This window comes from Mangifera indica, unplaced genomic scaffold (genome assembly GCF_011075055.1).
Source record: "Mangifera indica cultivar Alphonso unplaced genomic scaffold, CATAS_Mindica_2.1 Un_0075, whole genome shotgun sequence".
Lineage (NCBI taxonomy): Eukaryota > Viridiplantae > Streptophyta > Magnoliopsida > Sapindales > Anacardiaceae > Mangifera > Mangifera indica.
Genome location: NW_025401167.1, coordinates 49,126 through 63,902, shown reverse-complemented (window position 1 = coordinate 63,902; position 14,777 = coordinate 49,126). Strand labels below are relative to the sequence as shown.

The following is a 14,777-nucleotide window of genomic DNA, read 5'->3' as shown; positions in this document are numbered from 1 at the left end:
AACAATGCATGATAAATTGAACACGAATGATGCTCAAATTCACCGGTGGGCAAGATGGAACGGGAGGCTTTCTTGGCCCGCTTCGAGCTTTATAAACAAAGGCTTGTAAGAACATAATTAACAAATAGAGACTGCTCTCTGCGTTATCATCCATTGTTAAATTGTCGAAAAAAGCTTCATCGCTAATCTCACGAGCCTCTGCACTAGCTGAACCATACAACTAATGATGACAACATGCCTAATGTTATTCACATAGTTAGTAAAAAAACGAATTATTCACTTTTATGTCAATCTCAAGTTAGATTTTTTTGAACTAAATCATATTCAAGTAAATCTAAATTTGATTTCGATTTAATTTGAATTTACCTTTATTTCAAATATAATTTTTTTTTTTTTTTGGTTGAATAATTGTTGGATATGGCATCAAGGTGATTTATTATCAGAACAAAGTTTCGTTTCAGTTTAGATACAAGAAGTTCCCAAGCAGCAAGAAAACAATATAACCCTGAAAGGAAATTTCCCAGAAACGACGTCGTGTAACTCTTTCCGTAATTCCTTCAGAGGGACAAATCATCTTCTTTTTCTTTCAACCACTCCCCGTTCATTAACCTTTTAAAGTTCACGCGCCCAGCTCCACGTTTCGCTAGATCGACCCAATCCAAAGTGGTGGGTCCCATACCCACGTTTTAAAGACGCGCTGGCGTGTGCAAGCTGTGGTAGGGATTCAAGAGGAAAGTAAATTCCAAATCAGCAGGCTAGCGGAGGCAAAAAAAAAAAAAAAGTAACGCGCTTCTTGTTTTTATTTGATTAACAAAGAAGGAACACACAAAACATAAATAGAAATAGAAATAGAAACCGAAAAAAAAAAAAAAAAAAAGCAGGGCGCAAGTAACTGCCAATTTATGGGAAACAGGGAATGAACAACAAGCCAGGGTCATTATCTGCTCCGTGGTCCGTACAAAGAAGGTTCTATTAACGAACCTTAATTGAATCTACAAGATACAGGGAACAGAGTCGATCCAATTGAGGATTGTTATCGATTTCGGGTTGGGAGTTGCGATTGTTTTGCTTTTGGTGTTTGGATCGGGAAGAAGATGAGCGGATGGGATAGGGTTAGGTCGTCTGCATCGAGATTGGGCCAATCATCGAACGGTTACCAGCGCATGCCACCGCGTACGGTTACACTGGGCCGAGTCCAGCCGCAGGCACCTGGTAGCCGTAATATACACTGTAATGACCGCGAAGCCAATGAACCTTTCCGATTCAAGGTTATCTCTTTCTTTATTTCTTTTATTTTGGTATATATTTATAAAATATGCATAAACAGGTTACTGAAATCTTATTATTTTCTTGATGATCCGAGAAATGAGGAACTTCACTTAACTTAGTATAATACGAACCTTTGAAATTAAGTGTTTAATGTTTGGTTTGATGGCTGCTAAGTAGACAATGGCAAGCGCGAAGTGCTGAAGCAAAGTAGAAATTAGGTTCATCAGACCATAAACTTTAATCATTTCAAGAGGTGGTTGACAATTAATCAACACTTTGTTTGGTAAGAGGGAAAAAACAAAGAAGGAAATGTTTTGGGAGGAAAAAACCTAGCGGCTTGAACGAAATATAAAGAGGAAGAAAGTCTCAAGCCCCTAGAAACCAATCCTTCTATAATTATAATGGTCTTAAGAGGGAAGTGGAAAACTGAAAAGACATTGAGTAAAGAAAATTAATTTAGTTACTAGTTTCTTGTTGAGAGAAGAAAATAAAAAAAAGAAAAATTAGATTATTTTTTATGTTTTCTAAGAGAACAATGACCATAAACATACAAACTTGTAATGGTAATTTTGACCTGTAAAGATTATCTCTCTTCCCAAAGGATACCAAATTGTCAAAATTGAAAGTTCTAATCTTTGTCTTTTCTCTTATCTGCATGATTTTAACCAAATGGACGGAAGGGATAATAAATCCTCTTCCCATCTTTTTCTCTCTTATTGACTAGTAATTTCAGTAATTGAACTTGCTACTTGCTGTCTCTTGTTTGGTAGGTTTCTTGCATAGGCTGCAGTGCACAGAGTAAAAATGTTTTTCTTGAAGCGTACAAGTATCAACAAGTAAATAAACCTATTTGATCACCAAATATTCTAAAATTAAAATAAGTTTGTTTGGAGTGCACTCAGGAATTAGGTCCAGTGTTTGGTAAAGATAAGTCATAGGGTCAAATTTAAATTTTGCTAGTAAAGAAACAAATGTATTTTTAAGGATGAAACTTGAGCAAGTCGCAGTCAAATACAACTGAGCTCTATATATTAGGTGCAACTTAATCCGTAGTCATAATCTGTCCTTAAAGTACTTAGGTTTTCCATTGTTCTATAGTCTTAATGTGTCCTTAAAGTACTTGAGTATTCCCGTTTAACTACTTCATTCCATTTCTTTATAGACCATGGTAAATGCAAACATGGAAGTATTTTCATTATATTTGGTCCCAAGCACTTCAAGATTGATCGACTCATGAAGTTTCAGCAATGCAGCTTTTCTGTCTTCCATTGTTTTATCCAATATGGAAGAGTAGTACTGACAATGAAAAAACTAATTATTTCTTATCAACTAGTTTGAAAAATGATTTGACGATCAAGTTTATGCTCCAGAACTGAACACGCCAGATAGGATTTTCCTAACTTTTGAAACACATGTTTTCTTGATCAATAATTTAAATGTAAACTGACAAGGCAAGTAATTTACTAAGAGATTTGCAAATAATTTTGCAAAAAATGTATGTTCTCACCATCACAGACTTGCCTTTTTTGGTTCAAAGCCTATGCTCATAATGTACTAATCTACAGAGGGTATCTTAATAATAGCAATCAGAGGATTGGGACTAATTAGTCATAAAAATTGATGTATATGAATATTTTTACTTGATCCAATATGGTAGCTCTGTCTATTCACTTGCATACACATGTTGAATTTATAATTTGATTTGTAAACTACACTTTTAAGAATGTGGTATCTAAAAAATGAATAATCTTAACTGTTGTGATGAAATCTTAATCTTTTGCTTGCTTGCTTCTGGTTGTAATGGTGTGGTTTTGATTAGTATTGAATCATTTGTTTCAGGGGAATTCTATAGCAACTACAAAGTACAATGTTTTAACCTTTCTACCAAAAGGATTGTTTGAACAGGTAACCTGGATTTTAAGCTTGCTTATATCTGAATTAAGAGGATAAGTTTTATTTTATCTTTTTTTTATGCATTTAATAATGTTTTGTTTGAAGCCAACTAAGTCATTTCTATATGAAACAGTTAGGATAACAATAAAAGATTTTTTTTTTTTTTTATTGATTTCTTTTGTTCCTGAAAGAAATTGTGTTTACTCTGACAGTTCAGGCGGGTGGCTAATTGCTACTTTCTCATGATCTCTATTTTGTCAACTACACCAATGAGGTATGGCCATTTAAACCTAAGGTGGGGAGTTTCTTTTAAAATATGTTGGGGAGGTACACATATTCTGTTGACTGCTTAAACATGGTTTACGGTAGTTGTGACAATTTTCCCAAACATTCCTGGATTCAGCTTGGCTCTCATAATTTTCACTTTCAACTAAACTACTCTTATTTTTTAAGTTAAATAATGCCATTTTGTGATGCTCTATTTAATTATTTATCAAACAAGAGTAATTTACATCCTGATGTGTCATAACGATTAACTGGCTAACAATTTTTTAATCATGCAGTCCTGTGAATCCTGTGACAAATGTGGTTCCTTTGAGTCTGGTGCTTTTGGTCTCACTGATTAAAGAGGCATGGGAAGACTGGGTGAGTATTGCAGTTTTTGCTCATGGAAGTATGCCATCTTAGTTGTTTTTTGTTATAAAGGCATGGGAGATATGTGTAGCTCTTGAGACACACTATAGTTTAAGTGTTTGAGTGGTTTAACTTGAGGAGCGAAGTTTGTCTGTCACTTACCGCTATTTCTACTTGTGTGTTTATTTTTTCCTTTCAAATTGCGTGCAACAGAAGCGTTTCCAGAATGACATGGCAATAAATAGTACTCCTATAGAGGTACTGCAAGATCAAAGGTGGGTGCCTATTCCTTGGAAGAAGCTGCAGGTTGGAGATATTGTCAGGGTGAGTTTGTTGCACTTTTTATGTATTTTAGCATTTGTTGATTTGTCATATGATGAGATCTGGTTTCTTAAATTTTAATATAATGCAGGATATCTACTGTACATTGCAAGGGATGTTGTTTATCAACTCCACTGAATTTTTTCACTGTGTCCTAGACATGTCATTTGGCGTTGTGATATTTCCTTTCGGAGATAAATTTTTTATTGGGCTAGTTTAAATCTGTTTGTCTTTGTTCCCCTAGTGCATGTGATTGGAATTCCTAGTTCAGAATGAATGCTGATTAATTGACCATTTGTGTACAATTTACCCTGTCGAATCTTATAATTCACCTTATGCTTCTTTTCTCCTTTCTTCTAAAACACATACCTGTTTACTTACATTTGGTGTTTTGTTTTTTATCTTTTAAGAGTCCCATGCATTTTAGTTTTGTGCCCCCTAGGTACTGTAGTAGTCACTTGGATGTGAGTAAAATATTATTAATGTTATTCTCTTTTGGCATATTAAGTTAGGATCTCCATTTCTTCTTATTATTATTGTTATTTTTGTTGTTTTATGTTTTGATATATGTGATTGGCTAAGCTATATGGAAACCTGTTTTTGCCTTAGCATTGGGAGGTTTGCCACTTTTGCATGAATTCAACTCCACTTTGATGGGTGAATCCTGGGCTTTCGGGTTTAGCCAGAGTTTTTGTCTCCAAGTTTCTTCCAAATAATTGATAGTGTCAACATTTAGGAATAATATAATATCACGTGCAAACCTTATCTTGTAGGTGTAGTAAAAACTGATTGCTTGTTATATGTATTTACTCCAGTTAACATTATTCACTTTGCCAATATGGAATTATGAATTGAGGCAAAGCAACATCATTTTTTGACTTTCAATGCTAAGATTTTTGAATTATGTATTCTGCTCGTTTGGGTAATATAAGATCTCTATTTATTTTGTTTTGGTTAAGTATGTGAAAATCATCTATAGTATCAAATATGATATCAAATATTAGTGGAATTTTGTATCTTTTGCAGGTAATGAAGGATCAATTTTTTCCTGCAGATATCCTTTTCCTTGCTAGTACAAATGCAGATGGTGTTTGCTATATTGAGGTTCAACTATTCTCTGTTGTACTATTTGATATGGTTTTGTTGACTTTTCAGTTTATCTGATAAAAGTTAATTCTCTGTTATGTTATGTTTGATTCCATGGTTTATGTTTCTTCAAATTTTCATTTTGGTTGCAGACTGCAAATTTGGATGGGGAAACAAATTTGAAGATCAGAAAGGCATTGGAAAAGACATGGGATTACTTGAATCCTGAAAAAGCCTCTGAATTCAAAGGTTGAACCTTTTTAGTTGTTCTTCTAATCAGTTTTGTCTCTTCAAAGACCTATATTATGCACACTTTAATATTACGCTGTTCAGCATTTTCTCAAAATTTTATGGTAAATAGGAAGAGTTTTCATTCATGAAAGATACAAATACTGGCTGTATGAGTCCCCGTGGAAGTTATGTAAGAAGATGATGTGACAAAGAAGATAAGCAAGTGAATGGGGAGGGTAGGACTATTGTAGCTTATGGATTCTGTTATTGTGTTGATTCAGTCATAGAAATATTGAATAACATATAAATGTAAATTCTACTCTATTGAGTTCCTGAGGTCAATCTTTACTCAGTTATCATCTATACATCCTATAGATTTTCCTTGGCCATCTTTTATGATTTTATTATTTTTCTTGCTGTAGACTTTATGCTTGGACCATTGTTTTATTTCATGTGCTGAATCATCAGTTGTTGCCTCATATATCTACTTGTGTCTTGGAGTTAATACAGAACTGCTAGTTTAAGCTTTGTGGGAGTTGGTTTTCTCAATCCATTTGAAGCTGATTTACTCTGTTATTTCCCTCGCTATCTAATTTCTTATTATTAACAGTCAATTTTCATGGCAGGTGAAATTCGATGTGAGCAACCGAACAATTCATTGTACACTTTCACTGGCAATCTTATAATGCAAAAACAAACCTTACCACTCAATCCAAACCAAATTTTGCTAAGAGTATGTTCCCTTTTCTGTGCAGTCTACTTTAAGCGTATTGAAACTTAAGCCAGAATGTCTTTCCTGAACTTTTTTATAGAATTTCACAATTCTGCTAATAATATGTTATGTCAGTCCTTCAATCTCTTTTTTATTTAATCAAATTAGTTTTCATATTTCATTGTCTTTTCAGCTCTTTGGAATTCTGTTAGAAAGTATGCATTTGTGAAATTCTCTTTGTTTTTTTCTGGGACCAATCATTGATTATGCATTTTCTGGAATCTCTTGTTTTCATTGTCACTGTTGATCCTTTTTTTTTTTCACTAATAGATGCTGTTTAGTCATTGCAAACTAGAATTATATTTACTCAGTAACTCAAGCACTGTGGTTTCAGGGATGTAGTCTCAGGAACACCGAGTACATCACTGGGGTTGTCGTTTTTGCTGGTCATGAAACAAAGGTTCGTAATTGTGACGTGCAATGCAACAGAAGATGCTTGTTTGCAATGATTTTATTTTCATGGTGATGGAAATTTTCTATCTCAGTGGAAGTTACACATTTTGTAAATGTTGTCAGCACAATGAAGTTTTTCAATAAGTTACTAATTGGATCAATCCTGAATCCTGGGATTTTAAGTGTTACTTTTTTTTCTAAACTTGTTTAACAGTATGCTTTTTCCAGAAGTTTCTGATTTTGTTTCTATCTGATAAGCATGGGTTGTTTTGCTCTTAATTCCCTGACTTTTGTCCCTAGTTCTGATTATTTCATCTCTTGGATAATTGTGATTTGGGGTTGGAACTGTAGGTCATGATGAACTCCATGAATATTCCTTCCAAAAGAAGTACCTTAGAGCGGAAACTTGACAAGCTTATACTCGCTCTTTTTGGCACTCTCTCTGTAATGTGTCTGATTGGATCTATAGGAAGGTTTGACATTTCTTCTGTCTGTACTTCTATATTTAATTGCTATCATTTTTTCCCTTTTAGTTATCTTTTTTGTTTTTCGTTTCATATATTTTCCAATGCAAGTTTTTCCACTTGAAATTCTGCAGTGCTATATTCATTGATAAAAAGCAGTACTACTTAGGTCTTCAGAAAATGACTGGAAGTGTGGATGATGATCAATTCAACCCTGACAACCGTTTTCTGGTACCATAAAGTTCCTAAAGTGCCATTTGTTGTTAATCTTGATTTACTTAGTTGATTCTGTTTCTTGGTTCTGCAGGTTTTTGTGCTGAATATGTTTACATTAATTACTCTCTACTCCCCAATTATCCCCATTTCCCTGTATGTTTCCATTGAGGTAGGTTTCTTTGCAAATTACAATTTTTTGACTGCTCTAGCTGTGCATGAAGAGTATGATTGAAATGTCTCTCCCATGCAATTTCAGACAATCAAGTTTTTCCAGTCCACTCAATTTATTAACAAGGATTTAAGCATGTACCATGCTGAAACCAGCACTCCTGCTTTGGCTCGGACATCCAATTTGAATGAAGAATTAGGACAGGTAAAGTTAATCCATGTATACCTTTTTTGTTTTTTTTTTCAAAAAAAAAACTGTAGAGGAAGTTTCTTAAAGTTATATGCTATGAGATAAGTGAAAAGAGGATTACAATAGATACAATTAAATATCAGTTGGTGGAGAATTTCCCTGGAAATAGAAGAGCATCATGCACCACTTCAGTGTGAGATTAAACAGTAATTGTGAATGAGGGATGTAACAAACCTATGTTAGCAAGAGTATTTGCTAGTTAATTCCACTCATTTAATATGAGAAAATAAGTTGTTCAAGTTCTGAAGACATGGAAGAGACATACGGTATGATGAGGCCTAGGAAGAAACATGGACTTCTTGTGAAGACGAAAAGATAACTAAAAGGGAGTCAGTCTCTGTCCATAAACTGTGTAGCGTCTAGAGTATGTGAACTCTATTACAAGATCACTGCCTTGATGTTTGCATAGATTATAAACGCCAAGAGTCATTGCAATACCTCTATGAAATCATTTGTATGAGCTTAAGAAAATCCACTATTAGCAGATATGCCTGCCCTTAGGGGGGACTATAAGTTTTCACCTTTATCTAAGGAGAGGGGAGAGATTTCTGAAGACCTTCAATATTTAAGGGTCTTTGGGATAACTAGGAACAAAACGTAATAATAATATACGGCAGGATCATCAGAGTGCAATATGTTCCTTGACAGTCTTTGCCAACAAAATGATTAACTGCAACATGTTTCTTACCATGTTGACTTTTGTAAATGAGCTGTGACAAGCTATTTTATTTATTTTATTTAATTCTATGAAGATTGTATAGTCAAAGTCATGATTCCTTATGCTGTGAATTGGTCAGGTGGAATATATATTTTCTGATAAAACTGGAACTTTAACAAGAAACTTAATGGAGTTCTTTAAGTGTTCAATTGGAGGAGAGATCTATGGAACTGGTATCACTGAAATAGAGAGGGGGGTTGCAAGGCAGACTGGCAGAAAAATTCAGGAGGTACACTTTGTCATCAATATGTGATTTCGTCATGACACCTGATTTTTATGTTACAAAGGTCATGATATGTCTAATGTTATTGTACTTCTACAGCCAGAAAAGCCAGCCAATGCACCTAATGAGAAAGGTTTTAATTTTGATGATCCAAGACTTCTTCGGGGTGCTTGGAGGAATGAGCCTAATCCTGACATTTGCAAGGTAGCTTGTTTTGTTTCTTATGAACAGAATGTGAGATCAGCGGTTATATTTCATATGATAGGAGTACTGTTTCAACGATGAACTTTTGTAATGGCAGAAATAATAAATCTTTTGTTCCCCACTAAATTTTATTTTTTCATGAAAAAAATGATTTTTGATAACTAATAAATGTGATGGTAAATTAGAATAATTTAATTCTATCTACTTGTATGAGTTTCTATCTGATTTTTTTTTCCCTGGATAAAATGATGAAGGCAATGGTGAAACCATGAATTTATTTGAAAGGGCACTTTAAGAGTATCAAGATATAGTATATTTTTTTACAAACCTCAACAGTGCAGGGGAATTTATTAAATAATTTTGGAGTAGGAAATGTAAAATCTTGTTTTCTATTTTGAACTTCATTTATTAGATTTATGTTTCAAATTAATAATGTAAAAATTAAAAAAAAAATCTAGACAATAATTTGAAGTTAATGATAGCATCCTACCTGCGCCCCCTTCCTAGTGTAGGTTCACCTACAGCTGCAGTCACTCCTTCCAGTAGGTTGATGTCAACAGATTCTGCTATTGAAATCTCCTTGTTTTCTCAACATATCAATTTTTCTGCTTTGTGTGATCATGAGTTTTATAGTTTTGTGTCAGAATAACTGGTATGTTGCCTTGGTGGAGCAAGCCAAACCTGTTTTATGGTTGAGCTATAAATTTGGATTCTTATTTTGCTTTGGGTTGCTGTTGAGGGAGCCTATTTATTATATCACAACTAGTAATATTTTAATCTGTTATTAATGCTTATCAAGTTAAATTTCTTTATTAGTATTATTGTTGCAAATGAGGGGATAGGGACTGACCTATAACATTTTCACAAAGAACACTTTTGGCTCTTCACAAAGCTTCGAACAATTTATGAAAATATATTTTATTAATTCTGATGTTGCTTGATGCCTGAATTGTGCAATCCAGAACAAAAGTATCCTTGAACCCCAAATTACCTATGGCTTTTCAAGTGAGATTTTTTGCTTGTCATGTAGGAATTTTTTAGATGCCTTGCTATTTGTCATACTGTGCTTCCAGAAGGTGATGAATCCCCAGAAAGGATCACTTATCAAGCTGCCTCTCCTGATGAGGCTGCATTGGTTACCGCCGCAAAAAAATTTGGGTTTTTCTTTTACAGGTTTGTAATCTTATTCTGTTTTAGACCTTTTCATGAAGCTTCTAAGTTTTATAGTAGTTATCAAACATGGTATTTAGCCATTAGCCTATCAACTAATTGATCTTGGATGAGGCACTCTCCCACAACCTAATGGCCTTGAGGGAATTTGACATCTGGTTTTGGTATAAATTGAGGGAGCTTTTGCTAATCCTTGTATCTGTTCTCAGGCGTACACCTACTATGATTTATGTTCGTGAATCTCATGCAGAGAAGATGGGTAAAATGCAAGATGTGTCATATGAGATTCTCAATGTTCTTGAATTTAATAGGTTGGCATATATTCTTCCTTGAATATATTCATCTAGCATGTTCTTGGTTGATAAACTAAATAACTGTAATCCTTGGTGCATAATAGTACGAGGAAGCGCCAGTCTGTTGTATGTCGATATCCTGACGGTAGGCTTGTTTTGTATAGTAAGGTAATTGTGTCGTTTTGATTCTTACATATTGCTAATTTCATTTGATGAAGAAATTGACCTTTGGCTAGAAATGATGCTTTTCACAGGGTGCTGACACTGTCATTTATGAGAGACTGGCTGATGGAAATGAAGACTTGAAGAAAGTAACTAGGGAACACTTGGAACAATTTGGAGCTTCTGGGTTGCGAACGCTTTGCCTGGCCTATAGAGATTTGAGTCCTGATATGTATGAAAGATGGAATGAGAAATTTATTCAGGCTAAGTCCTCTCTGCGAGATCGTGAGCAGAAGTTGGATGAGGTGAATTCTGTTTGGAAATGTTGTCTTTTTGTTATAATAATTGATAGCTACTTAAGAAAATATGCTTACAAGATTAATATAACGTCTAAACAATGGACATTCTAACATATTCATTTTTTACTTGTGTGATGCTCTACATTTTTTCTTTTCGTGGTTGGCATTTAATATTTATTTGGAAAGAAGCATGTGTATGTGTATATATATCTATATATATATATAGTTTTGTGTTTCATCACTTACAGAACATTTTTTTTTAAAGTTGCTTCAGTTTTTTGTGAAATAGTTTGATGATCCATACTCTTTGATTTCGATGATTTTACTTTTGAGCTAAAGTGTGTGTTCATTAGAAGCTACATATTATTTCTTTAGTTAATTTGAAGCTATCTTCATTGCCAGTTTTACTTTAATGATTTATTGTCTTGAGAGGGAAGTGCTTATAATTCGGAGTTAGTGATTAGTTTCAGTTAAATTTTATTATGTTCTGCTAAATTATCTACGTTATTTGGCTTCAGATATGGCGAAGTGAAAAATGCTTCTTTATATCATTCTGAATTAGTGTCAGAGGATTATAGTCAAAATATAGAAAGAATGGAGCATGATCTTTAGATGCAATTTTGAAACAGTTTATCTGTTTCTTTATTGCGAAATATTTTAATCATGTTTTTCTTTTACTGGGATGTCATTCTAAGTGTGTATCACTGAGAAAATGTGAAAATTATTCAGGTGGCAGAGCTTATAGAGAAGGATCTTGTTTTGATTGGTTGCACTGCTATAGAAGATAAACTTCAAAAAGGAGTACCAGCTTGCATAGAGACTCTTTCTAGAGCTGGAATTAAGATTTGGGTGCTAACAGGAGACAAATTGGAAACGGCAATAAATATTGCCTATGGTGAGTCAGTAAATTTAGATGACCTGGTTTGGCTCTTTGAAATATATCTTGAATTAAGATATTTTGTGTTTTTTGCCCTTGAGATTTATATCTCTGCTTTTAATTTGCTTTAGCGTGCAACTTAATTAACAATGGAATGAAGCAGTTTATCATCAGTTCAGAAACTGATGCTATTAGAGAAGTTGAAGAAAGGGTAAGTAGCATTCCTTAGCTAACAATGGTTTAGATGTAAAGGTAGTATTTTTACCAATTGTCAATGTCTATAATTAGCTTAATGATAATTTTTAATTGAATGCCTGGTGTCAGGGTGACCCAGTGGAAATTGCACGTGTTTTGAGGGAAGAAGTAAAAAGAGACCTTAAAAACTACCTGGAGGAAGCACATCAATATATGCGCTCTGTATCTGGACCAAAATTAGCTCTTGTTATTGATGGAAAATGCTTGATGTATGCATTGGAGCCTAGTTTGCGTGTAATGCTGCTCAACTTGAGCTTGAATTGTAGTTCTGTCGTCTGCTGCCGAGTTTCTCCTTTACAGAAGGCACAGGTAAGGTTCCTGAGGGAATCTAAACTCAAGAAAATTGGCTGTGTACCATGCAATTCTGAACACTTCATTTCAGTCTTCCTGTTTTTGGTATCTCTTTCTCTTGAGATGTGCTTTTCATTTAAATTTACTCATACTGAATTGTTCTTGGTGTGGGAAAATTACTGTTTGGTTACAGGTTGAACCAGTGGTAATACCTTAATGTGTTTCCTTCTCAGGTGACAAGTATGGTCAAAAAAGGTGCAAAAAAAATAACGCTTAGTATTGGCGATGGTGCCAATGATGTTAGCATGATTCAAGCTGCTCATATTGGCATAGGAATAAGTGGGCAGGAAGGAATGCAAGCAGTGATGGCTAGTGATTTTGCCATTGCCCAGTTTCGCTACCTTACAGATTTACTTCTTGTGCATGGTCGTTGGTCATATCTTAGAATATGCAAGGTTTGTGTTCATTACACATTCAGAACTCTGTTAAATACTGTGTTTGAGTGATAATTGTTTACAGTAATTTCTTATTTCAGGTTGTGACATACTTCTTCTATAAGAATCTTACTTTCACTTTGACTCAATTTTGGTTCACCTTTCATGCTGGATTTTCTGGTCAAAGATTCTATGATGATTGGTTCCAGTCATTGTTTAATGTTATATTTACATCCATGCCCGTTATAGTGCTAGGACTTTTTGAGAAGGTACTGCATCCATTTTAATGACTTTTGACTAGAACTTTTTACTGCACTGAAGCAATTACCATAATATCATGTTGTTTCTTTGTTAAATTTTCTTTTTGTCAGGATGTCAGTGCAGCCCTTTCAAAAAACTACCCTGAGCTATACCGGGAAGGAATAAAGAATGTCTTTTTCACATGGAGAGTCGTGGCAGTTTGGGCCTTCTTTTCTGTCTACCAGTCTTTAGTCCTTTATTACTTCGTGGCCTCTTCCAGTTTTGGTGGTCAAAATTCATCAGGCAAAATATTTGGTATTTGGGATGTCAGCACGATGGCTTTCACATGTGTTGTAGTAACTGTCAATTTGCGTCTTCTTATGATGTGCAATTCAATCACGAGATATCATTATATAACTGTTGGGGGCAGCATCTTAGCATGGTTTATATTTGTTTTTTTATATTCAGGTATCACGACTCCACATGATCGACAGGTGAGTGCTCTGCCTCCTCTGTTTCTCTTGTGGGGGGTGTCTATCACCAGTACCACTATTGTATTTTTCTATGTTCTGATTTGCCTTTTTTAAAATCTTTTCTTATATTCACTGCAGGAGAATGTTTATTTTGTCATATACGTCTTAATGAGTACATTCTATTTCTACTTTACACTTATTCTTGTTCCAGTAGTTGCGCTTTTTGGTGACTTCATTTATCAAGGGTAAGGTTCAGAAACACATGTTGAAGTACTACAGTTATTCTTGTGAAATGTCATGTGTCATCAGTGTGTGGTCATGCATTCTTGATAGTTGTTATCATGCTTCAATTTGCTGATCTTAAGCATGTATGATTGTTTAGTGTTGGATACTTCCACCCAAAAAAATAATTTTGGCACAAAATGCATTCGCGCATGTGATCATAATGCCCTGATAATTTTCTTTTTGTTGCTTTTCATGGCATTGGCTTATTTGGTTTTTGATTTTTAATGGTGCCTAAAGCTACATTTTCTCAATTATATTTGACACTAAATGTTTGTTTCAATGCAGTGTTCAAAGATGGTTTGCACCCTATGATTTTCAGATTGTTCAGGAAATCCACAGGCATGAGCCTGATGAAAGGGGGACAGGCTTGTTAGAGGTTGGTAACCAGCTTACACCAGAGGAGGCGAGAAGCTTTGCAATAGCTCAACTCCCACGAGAATTATCAAAACATACCGGATTTGCATTTGATTCCCCCGGGTATGAGTCATTTTTTGCGGCACAGCTAGGTATATATGCACCACAGAAGGCATGGGATGTTGCTAGAAGAGCCAGCATGAAGCCGCGGCCGAAGTTACCAAAAAAGAACTAATATCTCAGAGACACTACTAGTGTACAAAGTTTTGACGGTCCTCTTTAGAGAAATTTGTAAAATTAGCTTGTTCATATTTTGTTGTTTCTTCAATCTCTATCACGATTTCTTTCCATTTTTAGTTCCACACAAATCTGTTAATTGTTTTCTCTTTTTTTTTTTTTGAGGAAATCATCCTAGTATTTATCAGGTTTTTCATGGTTGTATAGCTACTTGCAAGGTACCGAGGGGATTGTTATTGATGGTGCGGTGCAATTTAATTAGGCTAAACTCCTGATTCAAGTTGTACTTGATGAGTTAAATAATGAACTCTAATAGCACAAAATCTCACGCATCTCTGGAAACATGACGAAATCAGAGTAACCAGCATTGTTGGATAATTTTGTTCCTTATTTTTATTTGAGTTATGCAACACTGTCCACCTCTTAGTTTTTATAGCTAGGTGGTGTGAGCATTATCACTGTGCAAGGATAAGTGAAACTTGATGCTTTGTTAAGTTTACATTTCCTTTTGTCCTGGGTGATACGTGTATGGTTAGAATCAACTGTTGGGTATGACACTAGGGATG

The 14,777-nt window shown here is 34.6% G+C and overlaps 1 protein-coding gene across 2 annotated transcripts; it reads left to right on the top strand.

The window, feature by feature from the left end:
* The first annotated feature begins 855 nt into the window (after nt 1-855).
* On the top strand, nt 856-14,350 carry LOC123207396 (phospholipid-transporting ATPase 3-like). 2 transcript variants are annotated; one of them, XM_044624787.1, is made up of 27 exons: nt 856-1,268; nt 3,109-3,174; nt 3,375-3,436; nt 3,726-3,807; nt 4,009-4,119; nt 5,143-5,220; nt 5,355-5,451; nt 6,060-6,166; nt 6,540-6,605; nt 6,950-7,071; nt 7,197-7,293; nt 7,370-7,447; nt 7,535-7,651; nt 8,494-8,643; nt 8,737-8,841; nt 9,872-10,014; nt 10,221-10,322; nt 10,409-10,472; nt 10,559-10,771; nt 11,495-11,660; nt 11,774-11,853; nt 11,967-12,206; nt 12,422-12,643; nt 12,724-12,891; nt 12,994-13,356; nt 13,474-13,580; nt 13,906-14,350. In XM_044624787.1, the coding sequence occupies exons 1-27, from the start codon at nt 1,095-1,097 to the stop codon at nt 14,207-14,209; spliced, it is 3,684 nt and encodes a 1,227-aa protein (XP_044480722.1). In that variant the 5' UTR covers nt 856-1,094; the 3' UTR covers nt 14,210-14,350. The 2 variants fall into 2 exon arrangements, with proteins under 2 accessions (XP_044480722.1, XP_044480723.1); XM_044624788.1 differs by lacking the exon at nt 856-1,268 and having other exon boundaries at nt 3,110-3,174; nt 3,380-3,436.
* The last annotated feature ends 427 nt before the right edge of the window (nt 14,351-14,777 follow it).

Excerpts from the sequence above, each read along its gene's own strand:
- LOC123207396 (XM_044624787.1), top strand. The coding sequence starts at position 1,095 with ATGAGCGGATGGGATAGGGTTAGGTCGTCTGCATCGAGATTGGGCCAA. Across the intron at positions 3,808-4,008 it reads AAGAGGCATGGGAAGACTGG|AAGCGTTTCCAGAATGACAT; the intron begins GTGAGTATTGCA and ends TGCGTGCAACAG. Across the intron at positions 7,294-7,369 it reads ACCCTGACAACCGTTTTCTG|GTTTTTGTGCTGAATATGTT; the intron begins GTACCATAAAGT and ends TTGGTTCTGCAG.